Source organism: Octodon degus, unplaced genomic scaffold (genome assembly GCF_000260255.1).
Source record: "Octodon degus isolate 3935 unplaced genomic scaffold, OctDeg1.0 scaffold00019, whole genome shotgun sequence".
Taxonomy (NCBI): domain Eukaryota; kingdom Metazoa; phylum Chordata; class Mammalia; order Rodentia; family Octodontidae; genus Octodon; species Octodon degus.
This window is the reverse complement of record NW_004524595.1, coordinates 12,929,733-12,944,652: the sequence shown is the minus strand read 5'-3', so window position 1 is coordinate 12,944,652 and position 14,920 is coordinate 12,929,733. Positions and strand designations below refer to the sequence as shown.

The 14,920-nt window shown below is 41.2% G+C and overlaps 1 protein-coding gene across 1 annotated transcript in view; it reads right to left on the bottom strand.

The window, feature by feature from the left end:
• Positions 1–1,105: 1,105 nt before the first annotated feature.
• Positions 1,106–14,920, bottom strand: part of Laptm4a (lysosomal protein transmembrane 4 alpha) — a 22,664-nt gene continuing 8,849 nt past the window's right edge. The window contains exons 2-7 of the mRNA XM_004627475.3: positions 8,468–8,588; positions 6,363–6,439; positions 6,146–6,268; positions 3,503–3,598; positions 2,712–2,810; positions 1,106–1,710 (exon numbers count right to left, since the gene is read on the bottom strand). Of these exons, the coding sequence (XP_004627532.1) occupies positions 1,636–1,710; positions 2,712–2,810; positions 3,503–3,598; positions 6,146–6,268; positions 6,363–6,439; positions 8,468–8,588 (591 nt within the window). The 3' untranslated portion in view covers positions 1,106–1,635. The remainder of the gene's footprint in view (positions 1,711–2,711; positions 2,811–3,502; positions 3,599–6,145; positions 6,269–6,362; positions 6,440–8,467; positions 8,589–14,920) is intronic.

Genomic DNA, 14,920 nt, shown 5'->3' with positions numbered 1-14,920 from the left:
ATTTAAAGTATCTAACAAGCTGTTTTATATCTTTAGTGAAATTACTACAGCCAAGCAAATGAATCCATCATCTACCAGTTACCAACGAATGTATGAGAAGGGGTGATGAAAAGCACGTAAAGTTTTTAAAAACTTTTCAGCTTGGTCTCTCAATCACTATAGACGTGCTACACCAGTGCTTTAGACTTACCCATAAGACATTTTATTTGGTCCCTCTTTTAAGGTCAACCGATGCACTTTAATTATTCATGACTTCATTACCTAAATGATTACATCATTTTAAAAAGCTATGCTTTTTTTTTGTTCAAATCAGTATTAGAGATATTTCTGGCCTGTGACTCTAGAAGTATCTTCACCTTAACCGTTGAGTTCTTGTATTAAAGAAATGCTCCCCTAATTCAGTTTTCTCCTATTTCACAAAAGCCCACAAGTGTGGGTACAATTATGTACCGCATAATGTTTCAGCCAATGATAATCACATGCATGATGGTGGTCCTGTATAATCCCAACAAGCTGTAATACAATGCATCATTCATGGGATTGCCACAACGTAAAATACGCCTCCTGGGAGGTCTCTCTCCTAGTGTCAGAATAAACACTGTCCCCTAGGTCCTCAACGTACTGTGCTGTGCTGCCCATGAGCTAAAAGCACAACACGTATCATTATGCATGGTACACAATAGCTGGTAACAACACTACCGGCTTACATGTTTACCTTGCTACTTAGTATATCCTTCTACTTACAAAAGTAATTTCCACTGACAGCAGCTGCACAGCTTGACTGTATTGAGGCAACACTACCTGGTGGGTATGATCAAGTAGTGCAAGAACTCTACACTGTCCAGAGGAGGAGAATGGCTCGCTTCTCAAAATGTAAACCCGCTATCACTATATGGGAACAGAAAATGGTAGGCTTTAGCTACCAAAAACAGTTAAGTTTTTAAAAATGAGAACAGCCACAAGTGTTCAAAACGAAAAGAACAAAATAGGGGCCAGGGAGATAGCTCAGTAGAATAAGCACTTGCCTGGCAAGTACAAGGGCCTGAGTTCAGTCCCTGGTTCCGCCACAAAAAAAAAGAAACAAATAAATGAATAGTGAAGACGGTAAATATTTAAGAGATTTATTAAAGCATTTTATCACAAAGATGGAAACAATACGAATTAGAACATGCAACCATCATCTTCCAGTCAATCCTACTGTTACATATTTTTGTTTTCATAGTGGAAAATTTCAGATCTTATATCCAACTCATTCATCCTCAATACTGTATTCATTCTTCCTGAAATTATCCAGGGTAGCAAATAACCAAAATGCAAACCTTTATATAATGAAAGTGCAAAGTTAAAAAAAGAAAGTATGTGAAGAATACCCTCTTTCCCTTCCCACCCCCCAATTATAGGCATACAATGGCACTTTGCTCTTGCTTAACCCAGATTGTCCTTTAAAAGTATTAAAATGTAATAGACTTTAAAAAAAGTTTAATAAATGTCCAGAGTTCCTTAGTGTTTGAAAATAAATGAACAAGACAATGTATTTCATATCAAACAAGTTTGAAGAGCCCTGTATTGCAGCATTCTGTAAAATAAACAAGACAAGAAGCTGGTATAAGGTTTATTGACAAAGGCAGACTGTCTTCAGGCAGGTAAGTAAGGAGGCGGTGGTTCTTTCTCAGGCATCTTCACGGCCATTTCATAGGTTGGCAAAACATACTAAATAAACAGAGAATAAAATTACTTCAGACAATCCTTTAAAATCTTGTCAGAATAATTCAGTCTTCAGACTTTATGTCCTAAATAGGTGATATAACCCTATAGGGAAGAGCTGAAGAAACTTTCATAGTTCTTGCGAGTAAGTATACCCAAGTGACCTGGAACTTTACATACAGGTGAGGTAGGTAGCCCACAGTGCTGGGGAAGAAGGGACTACTGTTGGAGAGCATGAGTAGAACTCTTGCTCAGAACTAACCCCAAGGCCCCAAAGACTCCTTGCCAGATAGTACACTTCCCTACTTTCCCCCTCCAGTACCACTGATTTATTGTCAGTGACAAATAACCCTCAGGTCAAAGACTGACAATAAAGGGCCCCACTGAGCCCCACTACAGGAAGTCTTCAGTCAGATGCTTGATGCTGCCCATAGTTTCATCAGAATGTAGTTTAGGAATCATGCCCTCTAGGCAAACAGGAATACCCTTGTAAGAAGGTGGCTTTCTAACCCAAGTGACTCTAACTTTTGACAAATTGCTGTGAGGCGGGATATGAGTCACATACATTTCATGTGTTAAAGCCTAGGGAGACAATATAGTAGCAATTCAGCAGCTGTGAGAGGTGGGGTCCCAAAAGATTCACAGAACCCACTGCATTCACTCTGCTGCAGACAGATCAGCTCCCTATATGGGTAGGTTTTGAACATAATCCATATTTCAGTCAGGGCACCCTGCCCCAGCTAAGGCCACACAACCCTGGCATGGCTATTTCCAATTTCTACACAAACACAATGCTCAAAGGGACCAATGATAAAATGAGATGGAATAGTGAAGACTCTCTAGTTTGAGAACCCTGGATTCCAACTGGGAAATGCTAAGTCCTATGGATTTCAACTATTTAGGCCCCAAACCATAGTGACAGCAGATTTCAGAAAGGCAAGCTATGCATTCTTTCAGAAGAATCAACAATGGCGAGGGATATTTTAATGTGTTAAACAATAGTTAACCTGTGGAGGTGCTTCAAAAGCAGGGTACACGGCAATCTCTGGCACATTTCTGTTGCTGATATATTTATAGCAGTTCCAAACACAGTTGATGAGGTAAGCCTAGAAGGATAAAAGCAAAACTTAACAAATGTTAGGAATGGAGAGACTTAGTCTACAATGCAGGTGGACTTCCAGTGCTTCCAAAAAAAATGTTCTCTGAGACAAAAGGGACTCAACTAGCACAGTCCATGCCTTTCTCTCTTAGCTCTCAAGCAAATGTCACGAAGTTTCCCAAGAAACCGCAGATGGCGTCTCAACTCAGGCCTGCCAAACACCATGCTGCTACCAGGGAAATGCTGGGCTTCTGAACACTGGAAATTACAGTCAATTCCCAAGCTAAATCACAATCCATGTTCAAAAACCATATAAAGGGGCTGGGCATTTGGCTCAGCGGTAGAATGCTTGCCCAGCAAGCTGGAAGCCCTGGGTTTGGTCCTTGGCACCAAAAACAAAAACTAAACATCCAGTAAAAAAACAACTCAACCAAAATATAGTAAAATAAAAAACTATACATAAAAAAAAAACTATACATAAAGATGCCCCTTCAACTTGGGGAAGGATCCTGACCCTTCCAACTGTACCCTGGAAACAAGACAAAGCACACACCCCAGAAGCTGTCTCTCCTATTGTGCCAGAATAAACCCCAAAGACCTCGATCTACTGTGGCCTAGAAGAACCTAAGACTGTGAAAAGACTTCGAAAGACAATGCCAGTAGCTCAACCACAGCCCCCAAGATTTAGCTGGCACCTACCTTAAAAATGATGAATACCACAAAGAACACAAGAACAATGAATAGCAGGCAACTGGAGTCCAATGACAGGAGGTCATCTTTGTAGGGGAAATCAGGCTGTGAGAAACAAGTGCACACATGCAGTTACACTTCAGACAGGTCACTGGGTTCTGTGATCATCCATACCGCATTGTAAGAACACAGAAGGTATCAAAATGACAAGTGGTGGCCTAATAAAAAATTTATAAATAGGATTTAAGCCAAAGTACTTCATTTTCACCGATAACATCAATCACTTTATATACTTGTTTAACTATTCAGAATACTCCAAAGAATACTGTGCTCCAAAGAGGACTCTCCACTCCTTAGAACTTTTTCTCTGTATTTTATCTTAATTCCTACTACTTAACTCCTCAGGTGTCTAAACTGAGCTTTCTCTTTGGCACTATTCCCCATCTTCCTCGTCTGGTTCAGTGAATCAGAAGGTCCTCGGATCTATTGATGTGCTACTAGTCACTTAGTCCTATATGGACTAAAACCAGTTTTTGAAAAGATACCTACTGGTCCAAATTCTTCATCAAATGGACAAAAAGCCAGGCAAAATCATACAACTTACTATGCTGCACTGAACAGGACTGGCTATACTCATTTCAATGCTTATTTTGCCCTAATTGTGGCAAGGCAATGAGCTAAGTTGATCCAGAATGGCATTCAAAAAGAATTTAGAATTTACAAGGGGTGCCTTCTCATTTGAGTGAGCTAAGTGAGTCAAACAGAAAAAGCAACGAGATCTAATAAAATGAATAGCAAATTCATTGTGCTGTGTTTTTTTTCCCCACAAGCTCTTTTCTGTAAAGCTTCTGTCTTAATGGTACATGCCTGTAATTGGCACTGGGGAGACTGAGAGAGAAGGATCACTGCAAGTTCAAGACCAGCCTGAACTACAAAGTGAGCTCAAGGCCAGCCTGACTGCATAGCTAGACCCTGTCTCAAAAAAGAAGGCATCCCAGCAGCACTGAGCAGGGCCAGGAGGCCCAACCCCAGCATCCTCTCCAATCTCATCACATGCTGCTGCTTCACTTCCTGTTCCCACCACCATGGCCACTTTTAGTTCCATGCTCTGTGGCCTCCAGGACTCTCACTTCTCTAGAATGTTTCCTTCTGTACTTCCTGTGTCTTAATTTCAACTCAAATCCATCAATGCAATTAAAATCTTATTTTCCATATGAGAACACTCACACAGGGGCCTGCTTCTGTACACACACACTGATGTACCTCTAGGAACTGACCGGGTGCCTTCATGTAAGACGTAACCAACACTCATTTTTTGAATGACTAAGAGCTATATTTGGTAGTGTACAGGATGGATTAGACAGGAAATCTGGAAGCAGAAAAGTTCTAAGGGGTAGCATTTTGGAAATTAACTAAGGAGTCCTCCCGTTTTCATCTGTCTGGACTCTACAGTTCTTTCCAAAATTTTGCCAGGAACCCTTGCTCGGGCTCTTCACCGAGTGTGTTTCCTGCCCCTCCATCATATGATATTATTTTAAGTTCCTTATTTATTGTTGCTGTGACAGCTCCAGCTTATTGTCGAAGTCAACAGCTTTATATATTTTGATGCCCCAAATGCCCTAAAGAAAAGGAAGTTATATGTACGCCATTCACCAGTGGTGCCTAGCACCAGGCAGATGACACAGCAGGCACAGTTATCTGCTCTGGATGACTATAAGACAAAACCACTCACTCAGTTGAGTGTCAAGTATGATTCCACTTTTAGTACACTGAAAAACAAGAGCTGAAATGCTATTTGCATGCTACCTATATTTAGGATATTCTAAAACTGGACTGTCTAACTAGTATATGATAGTAGATATTCCATTTCATTTTTTGAAGGTTTTATTAGTACATGCTTACAGTATGATTTTTCACCTTATATGTTTTAACATGGAGGTAATTTTATTTCTTTTAATTATTTATTTGGTACATGGTCTCACTACACAGCTCAGACTAATAGTGATCCTCCTGTCTCAGCCTCCCCAGCTCTGGGATTATAGGTATGTGCCACCACTCTTGGTTTCGGTGGCTGGCTTGGCACAGGGCCAAAATGGCATGCAGTACCAGGGATCCCACCCAGGTCCTTCCACTTGCCAGGCAGGCGCTTAGACTGCCAAGCTATCTCTCTGGCCCCATTGGAGGTAATTTTAAACACTTCAAAAGTAAATGCAGTGGGGGGGATGGCTCAGTGGAATAAGTGCTTCCCTGGCAAGCACAAGGGCCTGAGTTCAATCCCCGTTCCCGCCAAAAACAAAAATAAATGCAAGGGAGGCCGGGGAGATGGCTCAGTAGACTAAGCACTTGCCTGGCAAGCGCAAGGGTCTGAGTTCAATCCCCGGTTCTGCCAAAAAAAAAAAAAGTAAATGCAAGGGCTGGGCATGATGGCGCAAGCCTGTCATCCCAGCACTCAGAAGGCTGAGGCAGTGAGATTGTTGAGTTTGAAGCCAGTCTGGGCTGCAAAATGAATTCAAGACTAGCATGACCTACACAGTGAAACCCCATCTCAAAAAAGCAAAAACTAAAATAAAAATTGAGAAATATGAAAAAGGTTGACTCAGAATTCCCATTAAGATATTGTACTTAAAAACTGTAATTAGCATACACACTTACTAATTGATCCAGATATTCTTTGATTCTTGGCAAGTAAGTAAGAGAACTGATAGCAACCAGGCAACTGAGAACAAAGTCAAAAAGCCGGTAACAGAAGAATGGAATCAGCCAGCCCACTTGATACTGTAGAAGGAAATAATAAGCACATTTAGCACATGCATGAAGTTGCTAGCTGCCACTCAATAAAGATCAAACTCTTAAAAGACAGCATACTTACAGAGATCGCTCCGTACACCAGCATTGAACTGATTATAAACATAAGGACAGAGACCGCAAACAGAACACAGGCATTATCTAAGGGGGAAAAAATTAAGCTATTTACACAACAAAAAGAACACAACTCCTCACGACAAAACACAGTATTTTAAAGATATTTAAGCGTTAAATATTTTCAAAATTCTCTATATTAAACTAAGTGAAGTTCAAAGTTTCCTGGAGGAAAAAATGGCAGAACAGGAAAGGAGAATGGGGTTGCAGCTACTGGTGCCCATGAGTCTCTTAGAATCTGTCCAGAGTGTCATAGAATCAGCTACATATTTGGGAGGCTGAGGCAAGAAAAGCACAAGGTTGAGCCTGTCCTTAGCCCAGGCCATCCTGAGGAGGTGGGAAGGTGGGGATGCAGCTCAGTGTGAAGGCTCTAGGTTCGATTCCCAGAAAAAGAAAAAACAAAACTGTTAGTAGTTCTTATGTGACTAAATATATTAGGAACAAAATTATTCTTGGCTCCTGGATAAATGAAATTACCCTTACAGACTGTTACGGTTTGTGTCTAGTTGTTCCCCCCAAAGCCTTATGTAAGTTGTGGGGCAGACGCGAGTGCAGGAGCAATGAGTGGCTGGAGGGGCAGGGCCAGAGGACCAGGGTGGGGCCAGAGAGGCGCAAATGTTAAACTGGCTAGCCTGTGCTTTGTTGGAGACGTGGAGAGGGTCATCCTGGACATGGCAACGCCCCAGCATCTCCTCCCGTATCTTGAAACCTCCAGTAACTGAACTAAATAAACCTTTCCTTCCCTCATTTTGAGTGTCGGGTATTAGAAGAGTAACTTATACAGACAATAAATTCAAACAACTAAAGAGATACAAACCTTCATGTATGGATCACATCACAGAACGCCATAAATGTAATGAAGCTCAGAACATATTAAAACAAATCTAAAACTTAAAAAATAAGCTCTTGCAATTTTATAAATATGCATGCACATTGGGTGCTTTTCTAAAGTGAAACTAAAATCATGCACATGTTGTTTGCATTGAAAAGTCTGAGACACAGTTCTGTTCAAATATTAAGTCCTTCTATAATAATATAATATTAAGTCCTTATATAATTCTGTTCAAATATTAAGCGGGCATTGAGTTTGGATGAGTCACTTCCACCGTCAGCAAAATTGCCATTAAAAAATTTATAATAGTTTTATAATAAAATAAAACTATTTTTATTTACAATAAAAAGTTGCAACTGGGAATTTCTCTGCCCATTTCTTTTCTTCCAGTCAGACTGTACTGGCACATTTTAGACACAATAATAATCGCATTAATCACAGAGAACCTGTTATCTGTGTGTGATATCACTTTTCTCCATCCCCTACCCTCCCTCAACCTTTTCTCTCTTTTCCATTTACAAAAGCTTTGTTTCCATGTTTTCTTTCTCTCTTAACTTTTTTAACTTTCCCCTTCTTCCCTCCTTCCCCCTGTCCTTTCCCCATTGAACATTTTCTTCCTGTTTCACAATACCAATTATACATTTGGTCCTTACTTATACTTTCTCACAGTGGAGAAACACTGCGGTATTTACACATATGCTCGATTTACTCCACTTAGCGTTTGGTCTCAAGTGCACACTTATTTTAAAGAGACAGGAATAAAAAGGTCTCAAAGAATGACTTATATGAACATTTCGGGCAGTGTTAAGGCTCTCTCTCTCCACACACAATAGAACTGTGTGCAGAGAGACCTATGGGAAAATGTCCCACGCCAACTATACCAGTCGGCTGGTTCTTGAAGTTTATACTTTGTTTTTACTTGCCTTTTCCTTTCTGATCCCCATACCCCATCTGATGAGGGTCAAGAAACACAATTCCATACAGTTCTCAAAAGCCTGGTAGTCAGGTCATTCTCTCTTCTAACTAGAAATCTGTTAGTGTAACTCCCACAGAATATGTTTGAAAAAAGCCATCAAAATACAAGTAGTTTAAATAGTATTTAACTTTTATTACCTTTATTATGCAACTTAACCCTTTGAGATAAATTGAGCATAATTTTATCAATATAAATTGGCTTTCCTATGTATAAAATCAGCAAGACACAGTTCCGACTAGAAACCTACCGGCCATTCTCTCTGATGAGTAGTAGTTGCCAATGACGTCATACTGAATGTTGACAGCGGGCATTGAGTTTGGATGAGTCACTTCCACCGTCAGCAAAATTGCCATCAACAGGTTTACCACCTGTAGGGGACATTTTGTCAATTACATTAATTACTACCAGGAAACAGTCCTGTTTTACTAGAAGTAGGAAAGATATAAAATAGCAAATGACATGTGAGACAATGCATACTTACTATCCTGGCAACATTTTTAAAAAATTTAAACTAAGGAATCACTAAAAACTTCCTAGTCAGTCGGCCTGGCATGGTGGTATACACCTGCAATCCCAGCACTTGGAAGGCTGAGGCAGGAGGATCATTGTGAGTTTGAGATCAGCCTGGGCTACAAAGAGAACTCAAGGTCAGCCAGAACTGCACGGCAGGATCTCAGCTTCCCCATTCTAGCCAACAAACTTTAGTCGAAGCTTTTGTTTGAATGTCATGACAGTAACTCTACTGTACCTAATTTTCCTTCATACTTGATCCTGCTAAGCTACACCTGCAACCTGGTTCAGAGGCCCACACACAGGCTTGATACATACTTGTGAACCAGTTTGATCTTATCACATTCTTGCTCATAAGGTTTTCTGGATCTGGATGTTGACATCCTACAGGCCTTCATTCTCTTTCCCCCTCTCTCACCCCTACCCTTCAGCTTCCTGCATTTGGAAATATGATCAGCATGTAATAATCAGTATCTTTATCTAAAAGTCACTACAGGGCCAGCCAAATAGCTCAGCGGATGGGCACAGGGATGTGGGTTCAATCTCCAGGCCTGCCATGCCGGCCCTGCCCCTGAGGTGCACTGAGGCAGCTACTGAGACTGGGCGTGGTGGTGTGCGCCTGTAATCCCCATAGGGAGGCTGTAAACAGAAGAATCACTAGGAGTCTGATCTAGCAGTGAGACCCTATAGACCCCTAAAATACAGAAAAAATAAAAATAAAATAAAATAAATAAGTTACTACACCAAAACAAAGCTACCAGAAGCAGCGCCCTTCAACTGATCAGCAGTCTTCAAATAAAACCAATCTGGCCCAGAAGAACAGCTTGAGACTGCTCAACACCTTGCTGAAATCCCATTACAGTAAGTGGTGAGTTTTCCTGGCCCATCATGGTGGTAAACACTGCTTCAAGGGAAACTGGGCATGCCTATGGTAAGCCGCATACCTGGAGGCACCACTGCCTTCACGTGGTCAGCAACGTGGTCAGCAACGACAGGCCTGCCAGCGATTCAGCACAGAAGCTCCCACTAGGACTGGACTAGCCTTTCTTATCTACAGTTCAGAGAAGCTGCTCTCTCCCTTTTGTAAAAATACGAATATTTGATACCTTCAAGGAATATGAAAGGCCAGAGCCAGGGAGATGGATCAGTAAAATAAGCGCTTCCCTGGCAAGCGCAAGGGCCTGAGTTCAATCCCTAGTTCCTCCAAAAAAAAAAAAAAAGAAAAAACAAAACAAAACAAAACACTAGTATTTTAAACAAATTCTTTTACATACTTCACTCTTCTTGACTGTGAGCAATAAAGAAAATACAAGAAATGCATTTTCTTTTTGCCAGTTCAAGTAACTTTACATATATTATTTGGACAAGCAGATCAAGTTTCATCTTTAGGTGAGATACCTAAACATATCTCAGTATCAAAAACCAACCAGTGGAGCTGGAGAGATGGCTCAGTGGTCTAAAGCACCTACTTGGAACAAGCTTGGCAAAGCACAGGGACCGCGGTTCGATCCCCCAGCACCACATGCCAGCCAGCCACGCCCCCTGGTGGACTGAGCCGGCCACACACACACACATTAAATAAATGTTAAAAAAAAAAAAAAAAAAAACCCAACCAGTATTTACTGGGGTATACGCTATACCAAGCACAGTTACACACACAACTTCATTTATTCCTCCCAACAACTCGTGAAGTAAATACTAATCAGGCCCACTAATACATTCGCAGAGTACAATTCCTGAGAAGCTCCTTCCTAACCAGTCTTTACAGAAGTACACGGTTGGGGAATAAAATCTGACTGGACTAACCCAGTGCAAAGATACTCCCCTTTATAATAGTCACCCCATCCTGCAGACCTCCACAGACGAAGAATATTGTTGGAGTCTAGCAATTCACTGTGATTTATAACAAACCAGGGTTGTCATTTGATCTTGTATTTTTTTCAAATCATTTATGTGACTTTAAAACTTACTGAATGTACCACAGCCCTCTTAGTGATTTACATATTGCATGGAATTTTCAACTTGCCATACAGAACCATTTTCAGTTTCATGGCAACTGACAGTCCTAATAGCTCAGCTAATTTGAAACTAAACCTTGCTGTGTAAAAGTAAAAATGGTGTTTGTCTTCAGTGAATGTTTAAAAAGATACAGTAAAGTTAAATATATTTGTGTTAAATTCAACTGACAGAAGAACCAGGATTCTAATCTGGTTTTTAAGATATGAAGCTTCTGGGCTGGGCATATAGCTCAGTAGCACGACGCCTACCTGGCAAGCACTAGATCCTGAGTACCAGGACACAGACAGACGGATGGACAGATGGATGGGGATGGGGACACACACACACATACCCTTAAGATATGAAGCTCCTCAGAACTGTGCAATGACACACAATCACTCCTAGCGACTTCAACCTTGTCAAAAGAAATTTACTTAAGGCTGTAAAACATCTACACCTTACTCTTTAAATGAATATGGTCATGGAGATGTAGCTCAGTCACACAAGTGGCAAGTGCAAGGTCCTGAGTTCAATTCTCAATACCAAAAAAAAAAAAAAAAAAAAAAAAAAGTATTGTGCCTCAAAGGCAACAACACACGTATCCTTCAAGGGTGGAGAGACCTGCAAAGGATGGTCATGCTTGAGACGTGGCTCCTCAGCTGGAGGCTGTTTTGCTGCACACTTCGGTTGTCTGCTTTACACCAATATCGGGGTGGTTTGGTTACCACAATGTTGTAGCCTATTTTGAAGTCGTGTAGTGTGACACCTCCAGCTGTGTTCATTTTGCTTAAGATTAGTTTGGTTTGGACCCTTTTGTAGTTCCACTAAAATTTTAGGGGTTTTCCTCTATGTGTAAAGGGTGACAATGATATTTTAGTAAGCACTACACTGCATCAGTACATGGCATAGGGTCGTGCGGACAGTTTAACAATTTTGGGTTCTCTTCCATTTCTTTAATCAACACTTGACAGTTTTCACCACAGAGGTGTTTCCACCTCTCAGATAAATTGCTTCCAGGTTTGTTTCTGTAGCTGCTATAAATGGTATTGCTGTCTTAACCACGTGAATAGTTTACTATCAGCACACACAGCACTGCTTTTGTAAGCTCCTTTTATATCCTGTGACTCCTCTAAATTTAAATCTGAAAGCTTGCTCCCAGCCTTCAGGACTTTCAACATACTCTACCGTGTCATCCGCAAGTAGGCACAATCTCACTTCCTTGGCTCCAGTGTGGAGTACGTTTTTTCCCTAGCTGCTCTGCCTAGAACTTCCAAAGCTATGCTGAACAGAACTGGCAGAAGACATCTTTTATCTGCTCCCAACCTTAGTGGAAAAAAAAGCCTTCACAGCTGCTGTTCCCCATTCAATACAATGCTAGCTGTGGTTCTGGCCTTAAAATGCTGAGGTACTTTCCTCACACACCTAATTTGTCAAGTTTTCATCATGAAAGCATATTCAAGTTTATCAAAGACTTTTTCTGCATCTATTGGACGTCATAAAGCCTTGTCCTTGATACTGTCAATTTATTACTTATTGGTTTGCATATGCTGAGCCACTTTAGGATGAACCCTACCTGAACATGGTCAATTATCTTTTCAGTGGGGGGCCAAATTCAATTTGCTAGTGTTTTGTTGAAGATCTCCACATCTGTGTTGGTCAGGAATACTGGATTGCAGTTCACTTTTTGAGACAGTGTCTCACTATGCAGTTCAACCTGGTCTTGAACTCAGTGATCTTTCTGCCTCAGCCTCCCAAGTGCTGGAATTATGATTGTGTGCCACCATGCCTGGCCTGGACTGTAGTTTTGTATATATGTTTCTATCTAGTTTTGGTAACAGGTAATACTGTCCTTGTAGAATGAATTTAACAGAATCCTCTTCATTTTTGGAAAAGAACTGGTATTAGTTGTTCTTTACATGGTATTTAGTAGTGAATGAAGCCATTGGATCTTGATTGCTCTTTGTTGGGAGACTATATTTTATTCAATCTCATTACTTGTTGATCTGCTCAGACTTCTACCTTCATGGTTCACCTAGTTGTATACATTTAAGAATTTATCTTTTTTAAAAAGATAAATTGCCAGGCAGGTTAGACCCCCGAGCTATCTCTCCCAGCCCCCATTTACTGATCTTATGTATGAAATTCCTAGTCTTTATTTCTGCTCTGATCTACCAGCTTTGGTTTCAGTTTTCACATGTACATGTTATACTAATTTGAGATCTTTCTTTTTTTTCTTTTTGAGACAAGGTTTCTCTATGTAGATCAGGCTGGCCCAGTACTCACTAAACAGCCTAGACTAGACTGGTCTCAAACTTGCGGTGACCCTCCTGCCTCAGCTTCCCAAGTGCTGGGATTAGAGGCGTGTACCACCATGTACAGCCCTCTACTTTTGTAGAGTAGGCATTTTATGCCATAAACTTCCACCTTAAGATTGTCTCACAGGTTTTGGTAAATCGTGTTTTGATTTTTAGTAAATGGTGCTTCATATTTTCATCTGCTTCAAGACATCTTTAAATATCTCTTTTAATTGCTTCGCTGACCTGCTGGTTTTTCAAAAGAATGTTACTTAATTCCCATGTATGTACATGATTTCCGATATTTCTGTTATTGATTTCTAGTTGTCCTGCACTGTGGTCAGAAAAGTTACTTGATCTCTGATTTCAGTATTTGTGGCCCAACTTGAAATGTATCCTGGAAAATAAGGGACCTTTAAAAACAAAATTCAGATTCCCACAGCATTTTTTTGTCCCAACCCATCAAACAGAACTTTATTTCAAGGCATTATAATAAAGCTTTCATAGGCAAAGAACACTTGCAAGAAAACCAGTCTAAAAGATTAAGTAAAAAGTCCATCATCCTGCCCGGCATGGTGGTACTTGCCTGTGATCCAGCACTTGGGAGACTAAGGCAGGAGGATCACTGGGAGTTCGAGGCCAGCCTGGGCTACATAGTGAGTTCAAGGCCAGCCTGAACCACACAGTGAGACCCTGTCTCAAAAGGAGCAATCATTTTGAGGTGGGAAGTAGGGAGGAGAAATTCCCGGGAAGAGGCAGCCTGGAGGCTAGAGAGAAATAAGGAAGCTGACTCTCCAAACCCAGAAAGAATGCCAGGGGCAGCAGGAAAGACAAGAGGGCGAACCACCATGGACTTCCTGCAGCCCAGGATAAGCTCTCTGGAAATCACAAAAACACCTACCTCTAATGACTAGGCCATGCCTGGAACCTGTATGCTGCAGAAGATCCAAAACAACTAAAACAAATAACCTCAATTTCACTCATTTCTAACCTGTTATTCTTAGAAATAACACATCCTGCGAGTGGGCTCTGGGCACCGGGACAGCGTCTCTCAAGTCTGCATAGTCATGCCCCAGCCCTGCCTGGGGAGACACCTCCTAGACTGGAGGATTGTGCACCAGTTCAAAAGGTTCCTCCTCCTCAGAGCCAGACAGACTCTGATGCCTGGTTTCTCTGCGGGGGTGAGTTCTTTTTTCACTGGCCCACTCCCATTCCTGCCCTGAAAAGTGTATCACTAATAAACCATGCTCTCCTTTCAACTGTGCCTGTTCAACTGTTTTCAGAAAGGGCTGGACCCAAAGGGGATGGCATTCCGCTTCCAATCCAGTGTCGATATCCAAAAACTCCAAAAATTCCCAACTCCCACAAAGCCAATTCAGAGGCATCAGAGGGGAAATCAAAAACCACACAGCCAAACTGAATTATCTGAAAGGGTAACCAGAGGGGGAGAGGAAGCAATGCAGACCGATAAGGGGCTTGGTGAATTCAAAGAGATAACTAAGCAGACAATGATCCTAATAAAAGGAAGAATCAAGGGCCAGGGAGATAGCTCAGCAGCAATAGGCACGTGCATGGCAAGCACAAGGTCCCGAGTTCGATCCCTGACAAGGCTAAGTAAGTGGAGTAATTAGCAAGTCTATAGACAACACGAATAAAAAGCTAGGTGGGCTAAAGCAAAGGATGCAGAACATGAATGACCAGCACAGGAAATGATTAAGTGTGTCAGTACCACACAGAAACCCAGGGGATTAAAAATTCTATCAAAGTATGGCCCTCAAACGGGACAAATGTGAGGACGGAGGGTCAAATCACAAGACAGGGCCATGGGTGATGAGCAATTAATGAGATACCCTAAAAAAAAAAAAAAATACCTTAAAAACAAGAGAACAGGAAAAAAA